The sequence below is a fragment of the Cydia splendana genome, chromosome 15 (assembly GCF_910591565.1).
Source record: "Cydia splendana chromosome 15, ilCydSple1.2, whole genome shotgun sequence".
Classification (NCBI taxonomy): Eukaryota; Metazoa; Arthropoda; class Insecta; order Lepidoptera; family Tortricidae; genus Cydia; species Cydia splendana.
In genome coordinates this window covers 17,837,236-17,861,225 of record NC_085974.1, presented here as the reverse complement: position 1 = coordinate 17,861,225, position 23,990 = coordinate 17,837,236, and the positions used below count along the sequence as shown (strand labels likewise).

Here is a 23,990-nt window from a genome sequence, read left to right as displayed (position 1 = left end):
TGCACAAAAGCTGTTAATTGTCCATATTAGTGTTATATTTTGTTAGAAATCCTACATGAGCCGATTTTTCATTTGGTAGAGCTCTTCTTTCTGGGTGCGATAAATATGACATCATAACATGTCCCGAAAAAAATTATACATACATCGTATCGTTCCTGGAGTTACGAAAATGTGAAAAGCAGTATGTGTCACATGGTAGCAAAATTATTTCCACTTTGGGCGTTAACGCTTGAATCCCTCACTACGCTTAGGATTCTATTTTAGAATCCCTCGCTACGCTTAGGATTAAATTATAGAAACGTTCGCTTCGTTCAGGATTCAACGTACGCCCTCGCCGTAAATATTTTTTTGTCCCAATACTATTTCATAACTCAGTGGTAGATTTTTAGGACATATGGTGAAATTGCGCAAATTTTATCGAAAACTGACTAAAAATTCGACAACTAAATAAAATTCGGGCCATATAAGCCATGTTTTCGAACTTTTTTGATCATAATCGGCAATCTTTAGTGGCCAAATTGAAAACGGCAATGCTCTAATAGTTGCTAACATATTCAATTGACACTTAACTACACGTTTTAAAACTGTTACCAAGAGATCCCGCCGCGTTAGCATTGTAAATGATAATAGGTATTATTAGATGTTTAAATAGATTACGTAACTTATTTGAATGGTTCTCAGGGCCCCACACTAGCGTCTTTTGAGCGTCGGCGTCTAGTCAGCGCTATAGAAAATGGCGGCGCTGCGCAGTTGCGCCAACGTTGCGTCGAGCAGCAGCCGTAGAGTTGACTAGTCGCCGACGCTCAAATTGTCTTCTGTCATTTACCGCTGTCAAATGTGGATAACTCCATATACCGTCTGTAACCATAGTATGGATTATAAAATCGATGATAACTGTCGTTTTATCAACATAATTATCACCATATTGCGTGATAACTACAACCTTGCTAAGCCAGCAGGAGACGCTAGTGTGGGGTGGCTCTCAATGTTCTCATTCTATGTGTTCGTTATGTAAGTTATATGTTAAGTTAGTTAGCGAGCTGTACATAGATGGTAAACGATGATAATTGATGATAATGTCACTGTAACTGTCATTCTGTTAAACGCCGACACTGTAAAGTTTATTGTGCCATAGATTATTTGTTGTGTTTGTGTTTTGCTATTATATTTATTAGTTTTTCATATCGGTGTTTCTTATTACCTCCCTTTGATAAAACGATATAGCGGCGAGAAGTAATCGCCTAAAACGCTCTGATTTACATACTGATAAATATTTATAATATGACTGGTAGTTTTCATAATATGTTTGTATCGTCTGCCTAAAACTTTAATCTCCTTTTGCAAGCTTATATTACAAATCTATTTCTAGATAATCTGCCCCTCTCATCACAACCACTACCAATTTATCTATCATATACACTTGATCCCATTTGAGCACCCATTTGTTCTATTTTAGCCTATCATCCTATCATGAAGACCCAAATCTTTAGGTCCCAAGCAGACTAAAATACTAAATAATGTGTTTCCTGTGCCAAATGAGCGACATCCTCTTAAGGCGTATTTCACATTGGTTGGGGATCATCGGTGTACAAGCGGGACATCGCTATACACGTGCATAGCGCTGTCTTGGTCACACACCAGGGTGCCTGCGGTGAATCAGTGTGACAACCGCGTAATGCGCGCGCATTGCCCCGTCGACTCTTGCGCATCTAAGCTTTAGCTTTAGTCCAATAAGTAGGTTAGCACTAGTCTGGCGTCTGTATTTTTAAGTCCATTTTTTGGATAATTAGCAAAATGAGGTACTTCGCGTTTGGATTAGTGGTGTTTTGCGGATTATTTGAATTTGGTAAGTGGGATATTTATATACACACTGAACTATAAAATCAAAATTATTATATATCAAGATAATGGCACCTAAAAGAGATTATAAGTTTAAATATTTTCCATATGTACTTGTTTGCAATTACTTAAAATAATTCCCATGGGCGTGCTGATATTCCAACAATCTGAATTTCGTCGACGGTGACGATCGGCTATCGGCTGCGCTATCGTAGGGTGACGATCGAGGTGAGTTGTGACAGAGGAGAGTTGTGACATCATCGATTTTTTGGAATCTATTAACTAGAAACTAGGTCGCAATAGCGCGCGTTTGTTAGTTCAAGTTGCGAGCTAGTTTCTAGTTAATATATTCAAAAAAATCGACGATGTCACAACTCTCCTCTGTCACAACTCACCTCGGTCTCCCCTAGCTATAGTGCGTGCGTGTATCACCATCCATCCATCACTATCACCACTACACCTTATAAAACAAAGTCCCCCGCTGCGTCTGTCTGTTTGTGTAGATCCTCTAACACACATTATGTCCCTTTCGGAATCAATCCCTAAAGAATAAATAAATATGAGGGGACATCTTACACAGATCGACCTAGGCCCTAACTAAGCAAAGCTTGTACTATAGCTGCTAGGCGACGATGCACATACCTATATAGATAAATACATACTTATATACATAGAAAACACCCATGACTCAGGAACAAATATTTGTGATCATCGCACAAATAAATGCCCTTACCGGGATTCGAACCCAGGACATGGTCTGGCCGGTGGCTTCACAGGCAGGGTGTCTACCCACTAGTCCAGATCGGTCGTGTGTTTGTATGTTTGCGATAAACTCAAAACCTACTAAACGGATTTTCACGCGGTTTTTACCTATCAATAGAGTGATCCTTGAGGAAGGTTTAGATTTAGATGTATAATTTGTTTACCCGTGCGAAGCCGGGGTTTTATGAAGAGAAAGTTCGTCGTTGCGGTTTGAGTAAAGTCTGATCCGAAGAATGTTCTTTTCACCTCAGCAGCTCGAACAAGGGTACTTTGCTTCTTAAAAACAGTGAGCAAAATGCGATTTTGCTCACTGAGTGAGACAAAATGAGTGAGCAAAATCGCATTTTGCTCACTGAGTGAGACAAAATGTCATTCAAGTGATCTTTATAGTCAAATGTCATTTCAACATACAAGTTCGATATACTTGGGTTCTATTATCTCTGTCCCTCTAGGTATGTTCTCACTGCTTAGTGTGAAAAAACTTTTTCAGGTTCCCCAATAATGTGCTACGAATGTAACAGCGCCACCAACTCCCAATGCCTCCAAAACGTCCTCCCAGAGAACCTCAAGCGCAACTGTTCGGAGCACGACCGCGGCGTGACGCATACGCTGTGTCGTAAGATTATACAACATGTGGATGTAGCTGTTAATGGGCAATTACCGGCTAGCAGGGTTATTAGGAGCTGTGGGTGGGATGAGACCAAATATAAGGTGAGTTGTGGTAAGAGATGACGCATGAATTGCGTCACAAGATCATACAAGACACATCCCTATACATAAGGAGTTGCGGGTGGGACAAGACCAGATATAAGGATAGTGCATGGTACAAGAGAGAGTTTGTGACGCAAACGCTGTGTCATAAAAATGCACTGGAAGTAGTTCAGGTATATAAGTTGTGACCTGTTTTGAGACCATTTTTAATGTATGTAGGTGAGTTGGATTTTTTGTGGGTGTAACTGCGACAGCATAGGTTTTATGTCTGTAATTTTCTTTTACGAGAGCATTATTTCCAGGGTGCCTGCTACCACCGCTCCGGCTACGGCGGCAGGCAGGAGGTCTGCTCCTGCACCAAGGACCTCTGCAACGGGTCCAACGACGTCACCTCTATTACCGTCCTCGCACTCGCCTCGTCTCTCATGATGATACTCAAGCTCGCCTGCCAATGACTTTAATAAAATACTCAGCAACCTCTGCCCCATCTAAAAAATGCACGGAACTCGTGCTTGGACTTTATAAGCCAGTGGTGGGCAAAGTACAACCCGCGGGCCAGCTACGGCCGCGAAAAATACTACATCTGGCCCGCCGCCGGTCCTTCGAAATAATTAGTATACCTATGGCCCGCGAAATAATGAAAATGTAGTCTATCTCTCGCTTGAGCGTGGTGCGTAGCCAAGATGCCAATAGTTCGCTACCGAGTGAATGGAGAATACGGTACTCTCTATCACTCTTCCATATTAGTGCGACAGAGACAGTTGCGTTTCGTTCGCTATGGGGCTTCAACGATTGGCATCTTGGCTACGCACGTACGCACCCTGCTTAGGCTACATAATGTAGCAAAGCGGGCCAATTGCCCAAAATGTTTATATTAAAGTAAATATATGAAATGATAGCGCTCGCTCTATCATTTCATATATTTAATTTAATATGTATAAATATTTTTGCAAAGAATTTGAACACGAGACTTGGCCAGGCCAGACGCTCTATAAAATAAGTTATCAATGTATTTATTCGAATTCACGAATGACTAATTTATTTATGATACTGACCAGAGGGCTGGGTCATATCTAGCGCAGCGGATCAGCATTGCCATACAACGTGGCAATGCTGCCAGCCTTCTGGGCACGCTGCCAATAGACGGCGATTTGGGGCAAATTTTCTATTTATAGTTTTATTTTTAGGCTTAGTTTTAATTTTAGTTTTTAACTTTAGTTTTTAATTTTAATTTTTATGATACTTATATGGGTTATTATTTATACTTTATGAGGTGGTAGAGAAATCAATATTTGGCTTTAATTTAATATGTTATTTCTATTTGTTATACGTTAGCAGATGAGTCAGATGACAGTTCGGTAAAAAAATGTGTTCCGTAGAAAACAAATATTGCAAAGCTTTTAAAGACATTGGGTACTGTAAATATTAGAAATATCCCTAAATCTCTTGCTTTTGACCAAACACTGCTAAATGTTTTTCTTATTAGTTGTTGTTTACAAGCTTTTTTAATCAAATAATAAAGGACATTATTTACGATTCTTGTTTTACTTTACTAACTACATGTACAGTCACCGCACGGGATTGTTATGCCGTTTAGGGTTCTTGCTAAATTGGAAATTCTATAGCGTAATATTGAACAACCAATTTAGCTAGGACCCCCGAATAATTAAGAGTACTACCGTACAGAAAGGACACTTCCTACAAAACCGAAGTTTGACAGCAATTCAGGGTCGAATCATGATATCCCTTTCTAACTAATGGCACTAGAGTCGGTCCATTAAAAGTTTGCAGCGGATTTGATAGCCCACGCAGTGCAAGTGTCATTTATACGTCATAATTTCATAGAAGTTTGACGTGTAAAATAACACTTGCACTGCGAGGGCTATCAAATCCGCAGCAGACTATTCTTGGTCTGACTCTATCCCTTTCGACTATTCAGGGTTGTCAATATCAAGTAATTATCTTATCTGTGGCGATTCTGTGGTCGTGCACTTGTCGTGCACGCTAAGGGACATCAAGTTGTGTCAACCGTAGTAATTGCTCGGAGCAATGCTGAGCCGAACGGAGCCGAGTTTGCCCGAAGTCAGAAGTGTCTCCCTACTGCTAGGACCTTAAGTGGCGCAATAATCGCGGAGCGGGATGGTAACATATCTAAGTATTTCGTGCAGTTTATTTTGCTTTGGGGCTATTCATAAATTACGTCATTTCAAATTAGGGGGGGGGGGGTCTGGACATCGGATGACGGTAGCATGAAGTAGGAGGAAATGGGGGCTTTTGAAGCATGACTTTTGGATGATTATAGGGGGGGGGGGGTCAAAAATCGTCAAAAATCGATGACGTAATTTATGGACAGCCCCTTTTGAACATGGCTTACATAACTAGAATGACTATATTACCCACATATAAAAAAAAATACAACATGAATTATTCTTAACTAATCTACATTAACATATACATGTAAGTAATAAATTGAAAAATAAACTAAGTAATTAGAAATGTCAATTAGACACAGTTACATATAATTATTAAACACTATTTTTAATAACTATTTTTTATAACTATTTTTTTTAAACGCCCTACGCTATATGCCAACCAAATCCATTTTATGCCAAAAATGCCTTACATCATTTTGGAAAAAAACTGATACTCTTCAAACCGCTGGATCGATTTCTATGAATCGTAGCTAAGAACCACCGCAAGATTAACTCGCTTTCACGTAAAAAAACGCATTGAAATCGACCTATCCGTTGGAGAGCTACGATGCCACAGACAGACAGACAGACAGACATTGGCGTCAAACATATAATATAACTTCCCTCTTTTTGCGTCGGAGGTTAAAAATTGAGTATAGCCGGTTAAACAAGTTTGTCAGTAGAAAAAGGCGCGAAATTCAAATTTTCTATGGGACGATTACCCTTCGCGCCTAAATTTTTTAATTCGCCGCTGTTTTCTACTGACGGGAATGGCTTGACAGATTATAAATACAGAAACAACACGAAATAGAAACCGGAAGGAGTTTCTTGTCTTCATTTCTATGGATTACATCCTACATAGAGGTCGAATGCAACAAAAAAGCATAAAACTCGATTGACAAACCGTCAAGAAACAAATGAAAATGAAATCATATGGTCGCCGAGTCATTCAGTGCTCATCTTATAGTGAAACGATCATGATTAGAAACGATCTACACAAAAATATATAAAATATATACCTAGGAAATAAGAAACTCAGACACCGCCACCGATCATATCAATCATTGGTTAATACGTAAGAATAAAATAAAATTTATGACTGCCGATTGACAGCCGTAGGTAAATGATAAGTGGATTTTTTAAATATGTTCTGATTTGCGAAGAAATCCCGTGAAAGGACCACAGCTTATTGATACGGTAAGTACCTGATAAAATATGCTTTTATTTAGCATCCTCCATAAAAATATATCTAAGTATATTTAAAGAAATATCTACTGTGCTTTTTACATAATGTTATTACAATATGTAAAAAGCACAGTAGAATCTGCACATGTATTGGTAAATGGTATGAAAAATCGCCGAAAATTAGATGCAATTTTTTCAGCGGACACCAACTCGATTCTGCATAGCAACTGGTCTTATGTCATATCCCAGGAAAAGATATAGGTACTATAAACTAAAATAATTAAATCATTAATTTTTATAGCAAAAGGAAACGGAAATTTTATTTATTTTAGGCAAAAAATGTTAGGTTTTGTTCAATGTCTAAGTGATTGTGGTTTATGTAGGTAATATGTAGTAGTGTCTTTTCCAAATGGTAGGTACCTACGTAATGATTAAAATGGCGTTCTATTGGTGTTATCCAATTGCTGAATTACCTATCGTAAAACCGCAAATTTAAACATAAATTAGGTACTTACTTGAGATTATTTACTCTAGGCTACCAACCGGTAATATCTTAAAACATTGTTGTCGTGTTTTCCAATATTTTATGAAGTAATATCCGGCTGATCTGCAGGTTGCCGACATTCGCCTTACTATCAATGTATCCTTATACCTACCATAAATACCATAATACCATACCGTATTCGCTATAAATCATTATTAAAATGATTATGATAATTATATTATTAATTATGATTGAAATGTGTAATATTTTACTAATAGAAATTTTTTTTATTCGGAAATGCTTCAATTTAGGCTATTAACCTAATTCTCACATAATTGGCAATGTTAAAAAATATTGCCACCAGTTTATAAAGTAAAACTGTAGAACAGGCGTAATACTTTCCGTACCCTAAGGGTAAAAACGGGACCCTATTACTCCACAGTCCGTCTGTCCGTCCGTCTGTCTGTCACCAGGCAGTACCTATCTCATGAACCCTGATAGCTAGACTGTTGAAATATTCACAGAGTTCTGTTGCCGCTATAACAACAAATACAAAAAAAAGTGGGTCTTCCATACAAACAAACGTGATTTTTATGCCGTTTTTTTTGCGTAATGGTACAGAACCATTCGTGCGCGAGTCCGGCTCGCATTAGGCCGGTTTTTTAAGAATCTTTAATGATTCAATTTACGATTATTTCAGTAACCTGTGATCCCCAATGCAAGAGTATGGTGGGTCGAACAAGACTGACCACCGAGAGGGTGAGCGCGGACACCAAGATTTTCATCACTCCGTGATGCAGAAAGGCAGCTATGGTAAGTCTCGTCACCATTATAAGGTCTTAATATACTTCTCCTTGCTCGCGTTATCCCGGAATTTCGCCACGTATCTTGGGAGCCTGGGGTCCGCTTGGCAACTAATCCCGAGAATAGGCGTAGGCGTTGGCGTTTTTACAAAAGCGACTGCCATCTGACCTTCCAACCCAGAAGAGAAACTAGTTAGTCCGGTTTCCTCACGATGTTTTCCTTCACCGAAAAGCAATATGAGGTCTTATATCGTTTGATATAATTTACGAATTGCTCTATACTCACACCAAGAAAACTACTTGCGATCGATTATTCTCTCGCGGAATAAACGTACATGTAAGTAGACGTGATTGTGAAGGTATCGTCTAGGGTCGTCCCATTCGTTTTTTGCCAAGTTCTTAAATTAGTCCTATTCTGCTTTCGTCACCCATTCTACATTCGTCACGTTCGTCGGTGGGCTTTATCATCTTTGGTCATATTTGTTGTTTGCCTTTTTCTTATTCCGACCCATTCCAGTATTCGTCATTATCTTGTTTGGGCATGTTCGATGTTAGTCTATCTCGTTTTCAGTCTTATTCATTATTCGTCATTTTTTCATCGACACGTTCGTTGTTGGTCCCATTCGGTTATTGACAAGTTCTTAATTTGTCTTATTCTGTATTCTGTCATATTCTTCATTCGTCATTTTCGCTGGTAGTCTTTGTCATCTTTGGCCATATTTGTTGATTGTCTTTTTCCCAGTGTGGTTATCAATTTCATCATCCCTTCCCTCCCGTGAGTGTCATAGAAGTCGCCCTGAAGAAGGTTGACAGCAGTTACCAAAGCTTTAATCAGTCTGAAACTATCTAAGTAGCCATACTACTGTGCCCTGGTTTAAGACCAGGCACGGCACGACGGAGTAAGCCCCGTGTCCCCGTTTTGGAATAATCTCCCCTACATGTGTATTGTTTAGGATACATTTAATTAATATTTAAGTATAAGGATTATTGTTTATGGAATCAAAACAAAAAACGAGACAAATAGTGAATGGGACGAATATCGAATAGCACGAATATCGAACGGGACGAATATTTAACGGGACAAATAGAGAATGTGTCCAAATTTCAAAAGAGCCTAAATAAGAAAAATACGAAAGTCCAAAGACGTAGGACAAGATAGGACGAATAACGAATGAGACTAAAAAAAGAAATTGACTAACATTGAACATGCCCAAAGAAGATGATGACGAATACCGGAATAAGCCGAAATAAGAAAAAGGCAAACAACCAAATAAATATGAAAAAGACCACCGATGAACTTGACGAATGTAGAATGGGTGACGAAAGCAGAATGGGACTAATTTAAGAATTTGACAAAAAACGAATGGGACGACCCAAGAGTATACCATTGTGAATAAATCTAGACATTAAAGTGGGGCTCCCATACAACAAACGTGATTTTTATGCCGTTTTTTGATTAATGGTACGGAACCCTTCGTGCACGAGTCCGACTCGCACTTGGCCGGTTTTTATTACATTTCATTTTATGAAATTCATTATACGAACGGTCAGATATTATATTAGGTAAGTAATTGTATTCATTTCATTTCATTTCATTTATTTATTGCATTCCATGGTATTTTAAATTGAATTGAACAGCATGGACCCTGAATAGGGTATGGCAAGTTAACCTTAATAGCTAAATACATACTTAAAGTTACCTTATAAAACATATTATGTATTGCTTAATATCTAGTTAGTTTCATCACAGTAAATAATAATTAAGGAATCTAATTAACACTAATAATAATCAATACGAATTTAAATGCTATACTTGTTTATATATTCACTTATATATTCAGTTTATATATTCACGAAGCAAGTGACCAACTGCAAACGTGGCTTTCCTCTAACGGCCTGCTCTTAAATATGGCCAAATCACATGTTATGATTTTTTCAGGACGTAACGCTGAAGTGCCACCGTGTATTGCTGACGGGCCTATGCCTATATGTAATGAGACCAAATTTCTAGGTTTTACACTTGACTCAAATCTGCATTGGAAGTGCCATGTTGACGGGCTATGTAATAGGTTGAGTAGTGCTATTTTTGCTATAAAAAAACTACAACCATTGATATCTAGGAAGTCACTGAAGGCCGTATATTTCTCGCATTTTCACTCCTTGATGTCATATGGTACGGTTATTTGGGGCAATTCCACGGATGCAAATCGCGTACTAATACTCCAGAAACGTGCGATACGGTTACTGGCAGGAGTTAAACCCAGGCACCCTTGTAAGGAACTATTTAAGCAAAATCGAATAATGTCGCACTACTCACTATACATATTCGAAGTATTGATGTTCGTTAGAAAAAACTTGCCACTGTTTAAACGTGTTGAGGTCACGGGCAAAATAATCAGATCCACGGGGAGACTCAGAACAGTCCCGCGACGCATGGCACTTTCATGCAAAAACCCGCGAGTAATCGGCCCGACATACTACGAGCGTCTACCCGCTGAATTACGAACGGAAACATCTGACAAAACATTTGAACGTCAACTGAGAGTCCTTTTATTGGATAATCCACTTTATTCTGTAAATGAGTATATGACCCTGACATTTTAAATTGAAAATTGAATCGTATAAATTTGACATGTTCTCAGTTATTGATTTATGTATATTGTAATATGTACCTAGTATTTTATTTAGAACATGACGATCATTAAGAGATACTCGTACTAAGTTATTACCGTATTTTGTTTTGACATGAATGGATAAATTGTTGACATAAGATTAATTATTGCAAGACATTTTTTAATTTGTATGTATTAAATAATATTATGTAAATATGAATGACGATCATAATATAAATTCGTGTAGATTAGTCTAGCATAATTTATAATGTAATTTAATATTATGAGAATAAATATCTAAATCTAAATCTAAATCTAAATCTATAATGCAATGATGTCAAATATTAATAATCGAATTTAAGCTGTCGTGAGTCATACTAACACTAAGCGATACAATACCACTAATAATGTCAATTCTTTTATAATAATAATAATGTCAATTTATTTATAATAATAATTATGTTAATTCATTTATAATAATACTTCATTTAATCATTCCATTACATTGAGACAAAGTTATTGGTTTTAGTAAAATTAATAATTCTCAGTCGTTATCACTATTGTCAGATGCCATAAATTCTTGATAAGAATAAAATGATTTATCAATTAACCACGATTTCAGTTTATTTCGAAACATATTATAAGTTTCAACGTCTTTAATAGAATCTGGGATTTTATTATATATTTTTATCGACTGGTAATGGGGCCCGTTTTTATACATAGTTAATTTAGGTTCAGGGAGAACTAGTTGTCTATTTCGACGCGCGCTTTTAACATACTGGAAGTTGGATATGTGTTTTTTCTTACAAATAGTCCAACCTCCAGTATGTAAATACATGGTAAGGTTAGAAGCTTTAGGTTAATAAAGTGTGGTCGGCAGCTTTCTGGTTGTCGGATGTTAGCTATAACGCGTAGGCATTTTTTTTGTGCTATAAATAGATCTTCGACGTCTGTGCTATTCCCCCATAAGACTACCCCATACCGCAACCATGCATAGGCATATGCGTAATATGCCGAAAGTATTCAACAATGGCATATCGTATCCACGTTCACGAGTAGAGCCTTTGCGTGAGACGACTTGTTGCAGATAAGATTGGGTACACCAGCTTAAAGGAAATCGTATAGCCAGGAAATTTACTAAACTCGCCGACTTTCGAGTTTAGCGTGGCGCCTCATATTGTTCGTTTTCTACGAGCGGGTTCTTTACATCAATTAGGTACTCTGAAAGTATTAGGTAGGTACTTCTGTTTGAAATTTTGCTGGTCGTAGGTATCCATCGGCTATATGTATCAATAGCCATTTTATATTAAAATTGTACTGTTATGGTATACAGGGTAACGATATAGGGACAACTGAAAATAAATGAATAATGAAAATAAATGAATAATAGATGAAAATAAATGAATAAGTACCTATGTTTCACTATGAACCAACTTTAATCCTTTTAGCTAAAGTCTGTCCTTGCAAATATGTATATTCTAGTTTAACTATTTTCGTCCTGGTGGTCATCTATACCAACCACCTATTTACATACATCCCCTTCAAAATTGACTAAAAAGTGTTTTCCCTTATTTTAGGCATCATAAGCCATACACTACTGCACGCTTTTATTACTAAAAATTGTATAATTAATAAAAATTTGTGACACAAAGGGTTAATATTTGGAGTTTCTCGATAAACAATTGTCATGTTAGCTACGGCTACGGGACCTGTTAGTTAAAGACCTCAATTATTTCGTATCCAACATACCAAAAACGCTTTTATATATATTAAAAAAGAAAAATAACATACTTATTCACCTCTGAAAACATTAGTTATGTACCTAATCTGTGAAATTTTGTGGTTGATGAATGGAACCTTGCCAAAATGTTTCTGATTTCTGATTTTTCAGGATGCTCCAACAAAGACATGTCTGATTCGAACATGGCGACGTACTGCCGAGTGGCGACCGGCATCTACGAAGCTACGGCGGCTGAGCAGCAGTACCAAAATCAGAGGTTAATTGTCTCATACTATTATAACTAGCAGTTCGCCTCGCACTGAAAAATTAAATTATTAGCATAGTTTAAGACGGCCCTGTCCATGACCCCTTGATCGAGCCTGCTCATAATCGAATGCCCTCAACAATACATTTACCCAATTTCATTTAAATTAGTACAAATTTAGTACTTGAGTTATTGCCTATCAAACTATCCTCTGATGGTTTAGTTTAAAAACATCTAAATGCAGGGACGTGCTCCTAGCCAGCCGTGTGTTTCAAGTAAAATGTAAGAACTTTGCTATGCTTCGTTTGCTCGTTCGATTAGACAATAGAAGAAAATACGTGCGCATTGGAGAGTGATACCATTTAGCCTAAATCGAAAACTTAAGAATCGATATTGACAGTTCACGCCAATAAGCAGGTGCTGCCCTCTACAGTATACTTACGGTTACTCAAACGGTGTGCCATCTAGTAACCCTCGTAAGTTGGAAACTGAAAATTTACATTAATACTTCGAGCCAATATAAAGGGGGAACTCGTGCTACTTTCTACAGTTCACGCGCGCTCTTTAAGCTTATTCTAATGCGCATAATCTTTGCAGATACAACAACCCGTCGGCTCCAACTTTCAGCTCGCCTCCCAACTCCCCACTGGTGGGTTTAGTCTTCGATCCATCTACGACCAACTACAAGATGGACCGTAATTCTAACACAGATAGACGCTCACACAGCACTTGGTCTCTCTCGTACCAAGAACCCATAGGAACGGGCGCTAGAAAAAAAATTGTCAAGAGCCAAGATAAAAGACAAGTTTACAGCGCCGATCCGCGGTACCATGAAAGGTATAAGGACAGTAGCACCGAGACGGACCGACATAAGAACAAAGATAGAAACCTGACATCTGAATCCACCTCGAGCCTCGATTTTTTCGTCGAAGGCGAACGAATGGTGTCAGAACTATGCAACATGCCTGACTCTAACGCAAGAGCCGATGCAAATAATCAAAAATCATTTCAAGACGAGGACAAGAACAAACCTTCCGGATCATCCGACGTCCTTCTTACCGCTCTAGACAAGATCGTAATTCACGATCAGATCCCAAACCAGATTGTCCAACTTGCTATTGAAGCTTGCACTGATGCTGAAAATATAGCCATTGCACATCATAACAGACCTTGCTTCAAAAATATACATTCTATTTGTGCAAAAACTAGATCCAATGTACAGAAGCCGGATAGTGCCGTGGCCAACTTACACTCACAGGGCATACCGTGGGTCATCAAAAACTTTATATTCTCTTTCGTCAGAATTCTAGACGGCTGGAAAGGCGTTAAAGAACTTCTAAGTGAGAAACACGATACATTTTCTAGAATTGAAAACAAATATTATAGCCCTAATATCCGTGAATGTTTTGTACAATGGCAGGCGGTTACCAAAGAGATGTTGACGCATATTTATAAGACCTACAAGTGTCTAGATCACGGTTTTACTATGGAGCAAAAGAGTTTTACTCACAATTACTACGCCACAAACTCTGCGGCTCCGCGCCATCAGAACCAGAGTAAGTTTCAAACAGTGAAACCCCACGTTAGTACCTCAAGACCCGTCAACGCCTCTCCTCAACCGTTCAATGCCGTCCAACCGCCATGGGTGCAGAACCAAAATCATTCACCCTCTCAGACTTTCAACGAAGGTCCGTGGCCGGTCAGAGCTGGAGTTGCCTTCAAGAAATTCCCTGTTGTGCCACCCCCGAGCTCTCATAACTTTTATCCTCTAAATGAACAGGGTGATATGGATGCATATCTAAAAGGCCCGTACAAGTGCGACCCTTGCAACTTTCGGGAAGCAAAACCTCGCCAGTCTTGGACTATTACCAACATGCCTGATTTCAGAGCTTTAGAAAACATGTGCCATGCTGAGCAAAGAGAATTATACAACCAAATGAAGCACAAAATGGATGCAGAGCTCGGTAAAGCTCCTGGTCAGCCAATCATGAGCGGCATGTTGTTCGATCAGATGCAACGTCGAGACATGGAACTAAAAGCGAAAATGATACCTTTAAGTCATGTCGAGAAAACTTTAATACCAAACATAGCGCCCTCTGTTGAGATGCGAGGTCGGTACGTTCAGAAAAACAACAGCTGCGGCGACACAAAGGAAGAGGCCGATTTTTTTGCGGCGTGGGGTCAGATGGTCCAAAAAGAACCTAGCGATTTTATAACTCATCACTCGCACAACGTTCAGGTTCCGTCGAACGTTGTGACGATTCCAAATAATATCTCTGGCCCCGTGCAATTCATTGATCCTGAAAATGATGAGTATCACGAAATGTCGAAAGTTTATATGAAACCCGGAAGTTACAAAGTGCCTATAAAGCCAGCGGATCCGACGTCACCGTTTATGCAAGGATCGAGTCAAGAAGCAGTGTTTGACAACCCTTTAGTGGAGGAGATGGCTTTAAAGATGAAGGTACCCTTTCCACCTGTGACGTTGGCACCACAACCAAAGTACAACCTCGAGGCTTGGCCGTGCCTGATGACGAGGCGAGGTGACGATATGTCGACAGACGAGCACAAGCTGATGTCGAGACCCGCGATGTCTGGTCTGGATATTAGAAACGCCGAATCTTTAGAAATTCTTACTATGATGACGTCTGATCGCGCCTGGGAAGCAGCTAAACAATCGGCTCCCAAGCTTGTAGACTTCATCCATGAAGGTTCCAAGTCGGATACTGCGAGGTTGTACGATGCTTTAGGATTGAGTGCTAACGATGATCTCTCCGATGATTTAAAACAAGTGAAATTTACAATGGAAAACAATGACACCTGGGCCGCTAGGATGGGCCCTCACAACTTCATTTCGAAGGACGCGCACAGTTTGTGGGAGAATTCTTCAGCAAACCAAGACCAGTCAGTTCTGAGCAACGATTCTAGCAAGTGTCTTGATTCAGAGCCAAAATCTCTTGAATCCGACGAGGTTTCTATTCCGGAAAAGAAACAAGAGTCGAAAGAAACTCGCTTAAATTATGATCAGACTGGAAACTATGTTAGAGGCGAGAACCAAAAGAAACCACCTAAAACCAAGGTGGCTGCGTCCGGAATGTGGTACCACCCCAAGAAGAAGAAGCCATTGCCCGCGGCTACTGTCAAAAAGTTTGAGGCTTTGCTTGGGAACCTAGCTCAACTGAACGAGGCCGCATTCATCCAGCATGATATGGACATAAAAGTGGTAAGTTTTCTGAAAATGTACCCTTAGGAACAATTTGTATAATGCCATCTATGAACCCACGTCCCGCTTTGTCTGCCGTAATTGCTCAAATTCAAGACAGCCTGGATTGACGCTCTTACAGACGCGTATCTTCCGATTTTAGAACAGTACATCACAGTACAGTAAACTGCACAGTAATTAGACGCCTTTACTATTTTCAATTATTTATTTCAAAATTATTGTAACCTAGGAAAATTTGTAAATGTGTTTATTTACTCGTAATTCTCACACATGAATAATTTTCAGGCCCCCAGATTCTATGAAATAGTGAAGTATCCGATGTGCCTGCACGATATCTCCACGAAGCTCAAAAATTCATCTTACACGGAACATGAGCAAGTGGTTCAGGACTTCCGGCGTATTTTCAACAACGTTCGTCTCTACCTAAAGGTAACTTGCATTCTACATATCTTAACTACCTATATGAAAACACATTTAGTTTTATTTATATTAATAGTAGTTTCAACTACAACTATATAGTATTACTGACAATTTGTCACAAAAATTAAAGATACGATCCATTTTTGTAAATATGTAGGTACTTCATTGAAGTTTTTGTGCTATTTCCGAATTCAGCAGTTTCAATCCTTGAATATTCTAAGTAAAGAATACCTATAGAAGAGGCGGCAATTAGCACAACAGCAATGAAATAAACCCAAAAATTAGTTATCTTTATTTATGTTTATTAACCTTTTAACCGCTATGGAATGTTTCATCGAGCGTGCTTGTGTCGCCGCCGGTACGAAGTTACACGAAGTTTTGTCTAATTTATTAGCCCGATTTTTTATGTCTTAATATATCAGTCTACGGCGGTTAAAAAGTTAAAAACACTGGAGAGTTGTTAAATATCTTCACGATTTTCCAGTCTTACCCAGATGCCGCTATGAAGAAGAATCTAAACAAGACGGCAGCAGAATTTGAAAAGTTGCTGAACGAAGAATTTCAGAACAAATGGGACAATAAGTCCAAGACTCAAGAAAACACAGAAGTAGACGGCAGTAAAAAGGAAGAGAAAGAAGACGCTAAAAGTGCAGAGAATAAAACGGACGCAAATAAGAAAACTGACTCGAAAACTAGCGATGACAAGAAGTAAGCTTTTAAAGTGTCAGGTGGAGTAAATATAAGACACGGGTATAAATAAGACAAAGTTTTTAAACTCAATAACTTATTCTATTTTATTCCTAGGTATGTCATTTTTCATTTAAAAAGAAGTCTACACAAGGCTTCTTTTTAAATGGAATAGGAATGAAATATAATAAGTTTGTGATTGTTAAACTTTGCATTATTTTTACCCGTACCTTATATTTAACCCACCCGACCCTAGTTAGTTTTAGTTTTGCTAACTTTGATTTCGCGTAGCAGAATTTCATATTTTATTGCAAACAAATTTTTGTATAAATCGTTTGTTTTACCTAGCTATTTATTTATTTTTATTTACATGCCCCCTACCTACTCCATATCAGATGTGGATGATTAGTTTGAACATAAGATGCATCTAGTCATTATAAATAGAGATTTGTTTATTGTAAATGTCAGTGAAGTAATCTGAGCTTATGGTAAGAATATAATTGTAATGTGTAAGTTTTTCGAACGAACTTTATTCCCTTCGGGGCAAAACTAGAACTCTTGTTTTCCTTCTCTTACTTTGTATTTTAGTTTTCTACTTGCTTGTGTTGTTACGTTTCTCCATTATTTGTTATAATTAGTCCAATACTGTTAAATTACCTACTTTCTGATCAGCAAATTCGTGTTGCAAAGAAATTTGCGGGAAAATTTTTCATTTCTGAATAGATTAGCCGTCAGTAATTTGCAAATTTCTTCTTTTAAAGTTCCTTGTAAAGTTCATGACATAATTGTTAATTTTGTAATATATTCTTTTGACAGACAATGTTATTTTGACGTTATATTTGTTGAAGAAAGCTAGTAATATTTATCCCTAAACTTCCAAACCAACCACGATACAGAATATTAACGATGTATTAGTCTTTTACCGACTCCGTAACTCTTTGAAGTCACTGAAAAGGAACGAATGTTAAAGTCAGCGCTAACCAGGATATCTAGCATGATCGTGTTTAAGTCTGACATATAGCATTCCCTTACTAGCAAGTATATAAGTGCGAGCATTACGTCAGACATAAACATAATCGTAATCTTGGGGTTCTAAACCACCTACCTATAGATATTAGTATTTTTTATACCAGTCTATCTGTGATGTATATTATTAGGTAAAAGTTGATGATGAATTTGAATCGTTTTCACGATAGTTTCCTAGTTGTACGAATTCCTTGCGTGTATATAGTAGATAGCCCTAAAATTTCACAGGAAAGCTTTAAAAAGTGAGCACATTTACGTTAAAATAAAAATATAACAGTACCTACTACCTAGCTATTATCAACAGAAACCTAGAACTAGATAACTCAATTTTAAAGTCTGTCCCATCGTATCCGTCACTAAAACATTTGTGCGGTAAATTTTTTTACCCAAATTTGAATTACGCGCGTTTTAGTGACGACTATGGTTAGTCAGACAATTCGTTCTACCAGTACTTATTATTTTTTTTTGTCTGTACATTTTCACAAGAAGCTTGTCACGAGAGTAATTTAATCAACTTACATAATGTTTAGATAAGATCTTGAAGGCGAAAACGCTTTTAAATTATGACTAACTTGTGTATTATATGATTACTGACAAAGTTTGCTGTAAGCAGCGTAGACAAGTTCCATTTTTCATTGTTAAAGTATTTTATCAACATTTTTAGAGTCCATTTTACCTGCCATAGACTAAGTATAGTGATGTCAAATTGACGATTTTTGGCTTCAACTTTGGCTGCTTTCATAAATTCCAAATTTGAAATTGGACTATGGGTGACGATCCAGTTAATTTTAAGTATTCATTAAGTTGTGATTTTATTTATTATTTAACTTATGTACCTAAAATTATGGCAAGGGACACCTATGGTAATAAACAAGTAATTTTGGTTATACATTATTTTATTCAATCTGCGAACCGGAAACCCGTAAACTAAGCAAAATGTGACGCTATGTTATGGCTTGAAGGCCTGTCCAGACGTGAACAATTTTTTGCCAATCTGATTAAATCGTCCGATCAAATCAGGTGCACTGAGGACGCAAATGCCAATTGGCCACTTTCACCAATTTTAGATTTATGGTGATATTTGAGCGTAAAAAAATGCCCCTATACGCGAATACTACACGTCACAAATTGGTATTCTTGCGTCCGCACCCCCTTTTATCGGTAATATCGGTCATAATCGGCGGTCGAATTTGACGTTTGCGTTCGCACGGCCTGACTTGATCAGATAATTTAATCAGATTGGCGAAAAATTGTCCCCGTCTGGAATGCGCTTCATATCAAGATGTAGATGTAGAGAACCAAATGATTTGATTTGAGTCATCTCAAATTCGACATGTAAATGTGTTTTGCGCCATTGACTTGATATAAAGTCAGTATATTTCGTGCCCCACACGCCACGACTTGATATACTTACGGGTTATCCCATTGGTTATCCACTTTATTACTTCATTGACGTGACAGCGAAAGGCTTAGGTAGGTACTTATTACCGTGGTCATCACTGTCATCAGATTCTATTGATAATTTATTCATTATTGTCCAATCAGTTTCCCAAATCTATTTATTACTAAAACAAGAAATAACATTACTGAATTCAACACGAACTAAAGGATGACTCACGCTAGACCAGGCCGGGGCCGGACCGGAGCTTCCGGCGCTTCGTTTTCTATGGAAAGCACCACGTGATCACCGATCAGCCGTCAGAAAATGACATGTCGGACGCCTCAGCCCGAGCCCGCCCCGGTCTAGCGTGAGGCATCCTTTAAGGCGTTTAAGGGTCGGCGGTTGTCACGCTCTCGATTTTTAAAATAACCGTTAAACGAAGATGATGTTGCAGAACAAACAACGCGAAGCTTGTTGCGTCTATGGTCTACTTGTGAATGTGATGACAGACAGATGACAGTTGCGTATCAGACGTTTTGCCTCTCTGTCGCACTTGTAAATTTGTACGTAAATGTGACAGGGACGCAACACTTCGAACGTGGTTCGCGGTAGGCCCTCAGATACGAGCCGAGTGCGTGTCGGTCTACGCAGTACGCACGATCATAGTCATAGTCAAAGTAGCGATAGCGGTACACCCTGAAATTCGGGAATCAGCTGCAAATGGTGTTAAAGGTATGAAAATCAGCACGAATAATCTTTAGGCCATTGGAATCAATTTGACCCGTAGCACCAAAAAAAAAACAAACGGTCAAGGAGTTATGACGTCATCTTTTTTTTGTATGGAAAAAAAAAATTTTTGTTCAGAAACCTATCGTGTGTGGTATTAAATGAAAGGGAATTTTAAGCCGGTTCTACAAATATATCACATTATTATATTTCCGTCACTTGCATTGAATTAAAATTAAAATAATTTTCAAAACATACCAAGTTTGGGCTCCTCCAGATACGAAACCGTTGCATTATTTTTTGTAAAATATACCTCAAGTAATACCCAATATCCTCATATCTAACCCCAAGAAATTAATTTCGAAAATATTTAGTTTTAGTATTTTTATTTTTATTTTTTATTATTACAAATTGTGATCTATCAATCTATCGATGAAACGGCCTCCTAGCCTAGTCGATAGTGACCCTGCCTATGAAGGAGGAGGTCCCAGGTTCGAATCCTGGTAACGGCATTTATTTGTGCGTTCATCATCATCATGGTTCCCATATAACGACGATATATATAATATACATATATATACAAGCCCTGGTAAGGGCATTTATTTGTGTGATGATGATGATGAACACACAAATAAATGCCCTTACCAGGATTCGAACCTGGGACCTCCTGCTTCATAGGCAGGGTCACTATCGACTAGGCTAGGAGGCCGTTTCATTGATAAATTGATAGATCACAATTTATAATAATAAAAAAATACTAAAACTAAATATTTTCGAAATTAATTTCTTGGGGTTAGATATGAGGATATTGGGTATTACTTGAGGTATATTTTACAAAAAATAATTCAACGGTTTCGTATCTGGAGGATCCCAAACTTGGTATGTTTTGAAAATTATTTTTATTTTAATTGAATGCAAGTGACGGAAATATAATAATGTGATATATTTTTAGAACCGGCTCAAAATGCCTTTTCATTTAATACCACACACGATAGGTTTATAAACAAAATTTTTTTTTATCCCATACAAAAAATAGATGACGTCATAACTCCTTTCCGTTTTTTTTTTGGTGCTTCGGGTCAAATTGATTCAAATGGCCTAAAGATTAATCGTGCCGATTTTCATACCTTTAACACCATTTGCAGCTGATTTTGGTCAACCGCTAGTACTAAAGAGTATAATAATATATGTTATAGTTATTTCTATTTGCGAGTTCCTCTAATTGGCTCTGTAATGCTATCTAAAAAGTCCAATGTATCATTCATAGCTGTTGGAATTCCTTGTATAAATAAATAAATAAAATAAATATTACATGTCAACAACAACAATGTATTACAAGTTTATTAGGCATTACGTAGGTTACAGTTATTATGTAACATTCAAATGAATTAAATAATCAGTTTAATTATTATATCAGGATAGGTACTGTCAATTATTCAATTAGATAAATTCCATTAAATTCCATTTATAGAATTTTCCATCTATAGAATATTATTAATATTAATATATTTTTTCATCGATCAATTACCAATCATAGAATACGCAAAAAACAACGGCTGCTATTTAACTGATCACCAGATTTAGTAAAATTTAATACCAAAAAAAATATATTTTACCACCCTAAAATAATAAATGATCACCAAAATTATAACACCATTTTAAGGTGAAATGATTACCTATTTTATTACATTTTACTATCCTATTAAAGGAATTGACACCAAACTAATCATTACTAACCCAAAAATAGTAACTGATTACCAAATTTCAAACCCCATTTTAATGTGAAATGATAACCAAATTTTTACATCTTGCTATTCTATTAAAGAAAATGACACCAAAATAATCATTGTAATCTTGCTATCCTATTAAAGCAAATTACTCCAAAATAATCATTGTAAACCCAAAAATAGTAAATGACCACCAAAATTGTATCCACATTTTAATTAAAAATGTGCAAATATTTAATATCTTTATCTTTCGTCTATCGTTATCCTATTAAATTAATTAATCCATTTCGTCACCTTTTTCTAGTAGCATGTTATTTCTGTAACAGTCGCAGTTCAAACCTAACCTAACCCACTTTTGTAGCAGCATTTCGTTTCTGTAAGGGTCGCAGTTCAAACCTAACCCACTTTTCTAGTAGCATTTCGTTTCTGTATGGGTCGCAGTTCAAATCGAACCTAACCCATAACTTTTCTAGTAGCATTTCGTTTCTGTATGGGTCGCAGTTGAAACCTAACCTAACCCACTTTTCTAGTAGCATTTCGGTTCTGTGAGGATCGCAGTTCTAACCTAACCTAACCCACTTTTATAGTAGCATTTCGTTTCTGTAAAGGTCGCAGTTCAAACCTAACCTAACCTACATTTCTAGTACCATTTCGTTTCTGTAAGGGTCGCAGTGCTAACCTAACCTAACCCACTTAACTGATAGCAGTTTAACCTACTTTTCTAGTAGCATAACGAAATGCTACTAGAAAAGTAGGTTACTTTTCTAGTAGCATTTAGTTACTACTTTTCTAGTAGCATAACGAAATGCTACTAGAAAAGTAGGTTAGGTTAGGTAGGTATGCGGTGCGGGGTACGGGGGTTGAGCGGGAGGGGCTAGTAATTTTGGCATCAGTTTACTTTATTTGGTAATATGTATACATTTTTTGGTAATCATAGTGGTTTATTTAGGTGAAAATATCGCATTAATTTGGTCTTCAAGATTTGGTGATCATTAATGATTTTTGGTGATCATTCAATATATTTGGTATTTGAATTTTGAATACAAATTGTACTGCAGTCGTAATTAAAACGGTGGTACTTTTGTATTTTTAGGTAAATTTTTTTGGTGTTCAGTAATTTTTTTTGGTAAGCATGATTTTTTTATTTAGGGTACCAAAGTATTTTTAGGTGGTCATTATATTTGTAGCCAAAAACAACAGCGGGTAGATCGTGTACCTATCTCTTTAATCTTTCATTGAACTGACATTTGAGGAGAGTCTTTTCAAAAGAGCTTATTTTTGTATGGTGTCCTGCCAGCGTATTATGGATGACTTTATCCATCTTTATCCACGTGATAAAATAACTGTCACTTTTTAACACCGTGGGATAGAAAGTGACGGACACCGTTTTATCACGCTGTCACTGGTGGACTATGGTGTTCATAACTTCATAGAGAAATAAGCCCTTTTGAAAAGACTCCACATTTGTTTTATACCTACACTAGCGACCCGCCCCGGCTTCCCACAGGTAAAGCTTAACAAATTATACACCTAAACCTCCCTCAAGAATCCCTCTATTGATAGGTGAAAACCGTTCAGTAGTTTTTGAGTTTATCGCATACAACATCATCATCGCATCGCATCGCGAACATACAAACAGACAGACGCGGCGGGGACTTTGTTTTATAAGGTGTAGTGATGATACAAAAATGTCACACACACACCAACATTTTTGAGGTTTTATATGTTTTCCGAGCAAAGCTCTGTCTCCCAGATATTACAATATTATATACGTACAGTACGAGTACATATAATATACGTAGGTATATTACAACACAATCATATAATATGTAGACTCAGGCGAACTTAGCCTTTTTACTGATCTCTTCCAGCTAACCTTAGAGTAACTGAGTGAATTGCAAGATGAGGGAAATATGGAATAACCAATGACCTCTGTCACCATCACCAACACTGGCCTACTACCGCGAAAATCGAAATCCGCAAATTGCGGGCATCTTTCACTTTTACTCCAATTAAGACGTAATAAGAGTGACAGAGAAAGATGCCCGGTTTTCGCGGTAGGCCCCCTGCTCTTTCATCCGCAACGACTTAATAATATTTCGCACACGGACATCGATTCGGAGAAAGTCTATTGATCTAATAGAAAGGCTTCTAAACAGAATAATGGAATAGCCCAGAGCAGTCGGTCCGTCGCGAGCGCTGGCTGACTAGCTGGAAGCTAGCGCAT

The 23,990-nt window shown here is 37.6% G+C and overlaps 2 protein-coding genes across 2 annotated transcripts; both read left to right on the top strand.

Moving 5' to 3' along the window:
• The first annotated feature begins 1,671 nt into the window (after positions 1-1,671).
• LOC134797304 (uncharacterized) lies at positions 1,672-3,836 on the top strand. Its single transcript, XM_063769530.1, has 3 exons — positions 1,672-1,846; positions 3,092-3,312; positions 3,615-3,836. Exons 1-3 carry the CDS (start codon positions 1,795-1,797, stop codon positions 3,765-3,767), a joined length of 426 nt encoding a protein of 141 aa, XP_063625600.1. The 5' UTR covers positions 1,672-1,794; the 3' UTR covers positions 3,768-3,836.
• A 2,471-nt stretch (positions 3,837-6,307) lies between these two features.
• LOC134797734 (uncharacterized) lies at positions 6,308-18,816 on the top strand. Its single transcript, XM_063770089.1, has 6 exons — positions 6,308-6,701; positions 7,874-7,986; positions 12,480-12,585; positions 13,171-15,796; positions 16,082-16,225; positions 16,701-18,816. The coding sequence occupies exons 2-6, from the start codon at positions 7,890-7,892 to the stop codon at positions 16,926-16,928; spliced, it is 3,201 nt and encodes a 1,066-aa protein (XP_063626159.1). The 5' UTR covers positions 6,308-6,701; positions 7,874-7,889; the 3' UTR covers positions 16,929-18,816.
• The last annotated feature ends 5,174 nt before the right edge of the window (positions 18,817-23,990 follow it).

Excerpts from the sequence above, each read along its gene's own strand:
- LOC134797304 (XM_063769530.1), top strand. The coding sequence starts at position 1,795 with ATGAGGTACTTCGCGTTTGGATTAGTGGTGTTTTGCGGATTATTTGAA. Across the intron at positions 1,847-3,091 it reads TTGCGGATTATTTGAATTTG|GTTCCCCAATAATGTGCTAC; the intron begins GTAAGTGGGATA and ends AAACTTTTTCAG. Across the intron at positions 3,313-3,614 it reads GGGATGAGACCAAATATAAG|GGTGCCTGCTACCACCGCTC; the intron begins GTGAGTTGTGGT and ends CATTATTTCCAG.
- LOC134797734 (XM_063770089.1), top strand. The coding sequence starts at position 7,890 with ATGCAAGAGTATGGTGGGTCGAACAAGACTGACCACCGAGAGGGTGAG. Across the intron at positions 7,987-12,479 it reads GATGCAGAAAGGCAGCTATG|GATGCTCCAACAAAGACATG; the intron begins GTAAGTCTCGTC and ends CTGATTTTTCAG. Across the intron at positions 16,226-16,700 it reads ACGTTCGTCTCTACCTAAAG|TCTTACCCAGATGCCGCTAT; the intron begins GTAACTTGCATT and ends ACGATTTTCCAG.